The 3,785-nt window shown below is 43.6% G+C and overlaps 1 protein-coding gene across 2 annotated transcripts; it reads left to right on the top strand.

The window, feature by feature from the left end:
* The first annotated feature begins 1,183 nt into the window (after positions 1–1,183).
* Positions 1,184–3,253, top strand: LOC147438125 (uncharacterized). Of its 2 annotated transcripts, XM_086486064.1 has the most exons (4): positions 1,184–1,334; positions 1,407–1,548; positions 1,826–2,102; positions 2,904–3,253. In XM_086486064.1, exons 1-3 carry the CDS (start codon positions 1,267–1,269, stop codon positions 2,096–2,098), a joined length of 483 nt encoding a protein of 160 aa, XP_086342190.1. In that variant the 5' UTR covers positions 1,184–1,266; the 3' UTR covers positions 2,099–2,102; positions 2,904–3,253. The 2 variants fall into 2 exon arrangements, with proteins under 2 accessions (XP_086342190.1, XP_086342191.1); XM_086486065.1 differs by lacking the exon at positions 1,826–2,102.
* The last annotated feature ends 532 nt before the right edge of the window (positions 3,254–3,785 follow it).

The raw sequence follows: 3,785 nt of genomic DNA, 5'->3' as shown, positions 1-3,785 counted from the left end.
GACCGATGGAAAATTGACATATCTTGAATATTTTAGCATAAAACTATCAGTTTGAACCTTTCCCATCGAGTGGAGCAGGTTGTGTCGACTTGAGGTGCTTGGTCTCAAAATTCTAGCTAAAGGGACCTTGCCAATTCTAACTATAGCAAACCAGTAATGCTTGGCATTCTTGCTACGCAACATGGATTGCTTCTACTTTTGATGGTTTCCTTGCATGTGCTCAAGAGACTCCGACCCACGAAGTCCGACCAACTTGCCCTTCATCAGTTGGACCTCGCCGGTCGGGTGCATGTGCGCTCCAGAAGAGAGAAAAGCTGATGCATCGATTTATATCCGATATGGTGACGTGCGCGTTTGTGGGACATGTTTTTGATTGGTTGTCGGCGGTAAGGGCTGGAGTTGGCATCAAACAGACTTTGCTATCTTTTCTTATATGAATTGAACATGAGTCGAGGTAGCCCGATGCCATTGATAGTCAGAGACGGAGATTGATCCCTGCCATGAAGGTTTTTTGGTTCCCAGAGTTCATAAAAAAGGATTCAAAAACCTGGCGAGGAATCTCAAATCTCATAGACATTTCTCCTAGAGTATGTATGCGGGTAAGATTTCGGAAAATGTCGCTTTAGAGGGTATATTAGCGAGATGCCGTGTAGTTGGATGAGTGGACAAAATTCATTATGAGCCTAAGTAGCCATGCACACGGAATCCTAAAAAAAAGAATTTATTTAGGCATGTTCCTATAACTTTGAGAAATGATTTTATCAGAGAAAATCTCGGCAGATACTGGCTTTGGGATTGAAAAGAGAAGGACGTTGTGGCAGGTAACAAAGGGAGGCGACACGGGAGTCTACCTTCCGAAGGGGATGTGACGTGGACAGGTGGCAAGCGAAGTCTACACCTCGCAAGGCAGGGTAGCCAGGGCTGCGTCTTTAGGGGCAAGCCAGCAACAACAACACATGGAGCTGGCGAGTTAGCCTGCTAGGTGGCACAACATGGTCCTTGGCTCACGGGAGTGTATACTTAACACATCCCATGATCTGGGGTCGAGGATTTTGCTCATGGAAAGGCTTGAAGAACTGAACTAGAGTTCTGGTGGAATCTGCGAAGATTCTACATTGAAAATTAGAAACCAATAAGTTGGTCTAATTTTGAGCAATTTCCAGCAAAATCAATTTGTAGCGAATTAGGAAAGGACACGTAAGCAAAATTCCAAGAACATTCCGTCTCTAAATTGAGGGGCCGGTTCACGTCCTTGCAGGGCACGAGATGATGAGCAGGCTTCACTTCACCAGGCGCTTCACTTCACCAGGTCGTGGCAAGCGGAACTGGCTCAGGTTCGGATGTTTCACAACTGACGCTTATTTAGCTTTGTGTTCAATTTACCGATTCAGGTTCAATGAACTCAGGCATCTGTCCGAAAGAAAGAAAAACCCATCTGTCCGAGAAAGACGAAACAGATCAGAAAGAGGAAAAGACTTGCCAGAGAAATTAGAAAAGGTGCTGGTGAACGAAAAAAAATTCCAAGGAGAGGTCTTCAAAGTTATCGAGGTACAAGATTATCACAGACACACACACACACACACACAGAGAGAGAGAGAGAGAGAGAGAGAGAGAGAGAGAGAGAGAGAGAGAGAGAGAGAGAGAGAGAGAGAGAGAGAGATTGCATCAACGATGGTATCTGAAGAGACCGCCCTATGCGCCTTTGCATCAACGATGGTATCGGAAGAGACTTCCCTATGCTCCACTTGGGAGGTAGGGGCTTTCCTGAGAGAGAGAGAGAGAGAGAGAGAGAGAGAGAGAGAGAGAGAGAGACTCTGTTCTCTAGGGAGGCTTCAAGGGCTGGACAGTTTTCAAGCCAACTCTTGAATCAATACCAACCTCTCTACCAGAACCTCCCTACTTTCACCGGACAAAAGTTATGCAGGATGAGGATTGGAACGAATGGAATGATTTTTTGGTGAAGAACAGGGAGGCGTGGTGGAAGAAGGGCTTTCTCAATGTATATATTGAAGGAGATGTGTTTCATCCAGCTGACACCTCCGCTTGTGTGAAGTTTATGTGCTATGATTTGACAGATGAACGAATAGGATTTTGTTAACCATGTAAGTTTTTCTCTTATATTTTGGTTCTTGTGTTCGTGTTCTTGTTAAGCTGTTAAATGGCTGCTCTTTTTTATTGGTGGTACAGCACTCTCTTAACTCAGAAAGAAATTAGTTTTGTGCACTCTAGGGACAAGTAGAAACAGGATGGGCTAGAGCTAGTACTATCAATGGGAACATGGGTTGGCACTCCCGCTGTTTGCTATCTAGGCACAGTTGTATAGCAGGCATGGTGCGCTCCATCAAGGCAATTTTATCTGAACACTGAAGGGCTCAGCCCTCTGCGATAGTCTGAAAGAGTGCCTTCTCGAGAGCAAAGCATGGGGCATTAGCAAACTCTGCTATAATGTACTGATGGGCGGATGGTTTGCTGCAAATCAGTCTTGACAGCATGAGGATAAGGGTTTTCTTAGGATTCGTGGAGGAGGATCTGATAAATTATGGGGTTTCCTGGAGGATTTGGGAAGCCATCCATATGTTTGTCCTAAATGCGCACAAATTAGGGGGTTTCCGGTAACCATTCACCCTGCAAGACATGCTATTTTTTCTCTACTATCATTTCAAGATCCATACCTGGTGGGTGGGGTATTGCATTGTGAGAATGGAATATGTGTGAATTATAGGCAGCAGCAGCAAGCTAAGAGTCACTTGTGCGATAAAAGAAGCTACTTCACATTGGTTATAGCACATATTGGATTACAAATAGCACATATTGTTTATAGCTACTTCACATTGGTTATAGCACATATTGTTTGTTGATGTGTATTGTGCTTCATTCTAATTTCCAACTTTGTCTATGTGCAGGGGATGTTGGTGAGATTGGATTACAAATAGGTGGAGATCAAAAGCACAAGCTAGATTACGTCTACATGTTTATTTTTTATGCTAAGTTATGTCAGTTTAAGATGCTCTTGTGTGGTTATTCTGGCTACATTAAGGCTTTGTTTAGGGAAAACGGTTCTGAGTTAGTACACAACCATCGTGAAGACTTTGTATTAGCCCTGAAGGCAATTTTGTTGTCTTTCCATGTGATGTGGAGAACACTAGTATATTGTAGGGAATGGTTGTTACAGAATATCGCCACCATAACTTAGTCAAGAGTTCTTTGTAAGCAAGAATTGCAGTTCTCTTCAATTAAAGTGTGTGTTGTGGAAGGTTGTGGAGGGTTCTATTGTTTGCAGAAACTGATTTTAGGAAATGCCAGTTGCTTTTGAATGTTCTTTTGGCATCTACGATTGTTGTGTTGTTTATTCAGCTGAGTGGTGGTACTTCTCCATGGAGCGACGCTACTAATCAAGGAGGTGGAAGCACTCATGGTTGTGGAGTTCGGGCTTTTGATAAAATGTTGCTGCTGTTGGTTTGTGCACACGTTGCGTGCGTGCGTGTGTGTGTGCAAAGTGAGTGTCATTGTCATTGTCCTCACAATAGCTTATATCCTACTATCGCATGTCGCAATTTTGCTTTGTTCTTTGCTTGTGATTACTATAGAGATTTTGCAACTTTGTTCAATGATGCAATTGTTGAAAGACTCTCTCTCTCTCTCTCTCTCTCTCTCTCTCTCCCTTGCAAAAACACGCTTACGGTGAGGGTGTGCTCCTTGTTGCCCTCATGAAAGAACAAAGAACACTTGAGGAGCTTTTTTAAAGGGTGTCTTCACTATCGATTTGAGAGATCACAAGGGGGTAG

Source organism: Adiantum capillus-veneris, chromosome 17, assembly GCF_014529385.1.
Source record: "Adiantum capillus-veneris isolate H3 chromosome 17, ASM1452938v2, whole genome shotgun sequence".
NCBI lineage: Eukaryota > Viridiplantae > Streptophyta > Polypodiopsida > Polypodiales > Pteridaceae > Adiantum > Adiantum capillus-veneris.
The sequence above is the reverse complement of the archived record's forward strand: the minus strand, read 5'-3'. Positions and strand labels throughout refer to the sequence as shown.

Excerpts from the sequence above, each read along its gene's own strand:
- LOC147438125 (XM_086486064.1), top strand. The coding sequence starts at position 1,267 with ATGATGAGCAGGCTTCACTTCACCAGGCGCTTCACTTCACCAGGTCGT. Across the intron at positions 1,335-1,406 it reads GGCAAGCGGAACTGGCTCAG|GCATCTGTCCGAAAGAAAGA; the intron begins GTTCGGATGTTT and ends CAATGAACTCAG. Across the intron at positions 1,549-1,825 it reads AGGTCTTCAAAGTTATCGAG|GGAGGCTTCAAGGGCTGGAC; the intron begins GTACAAGATTAT and ends TCTGTTCTCTAG.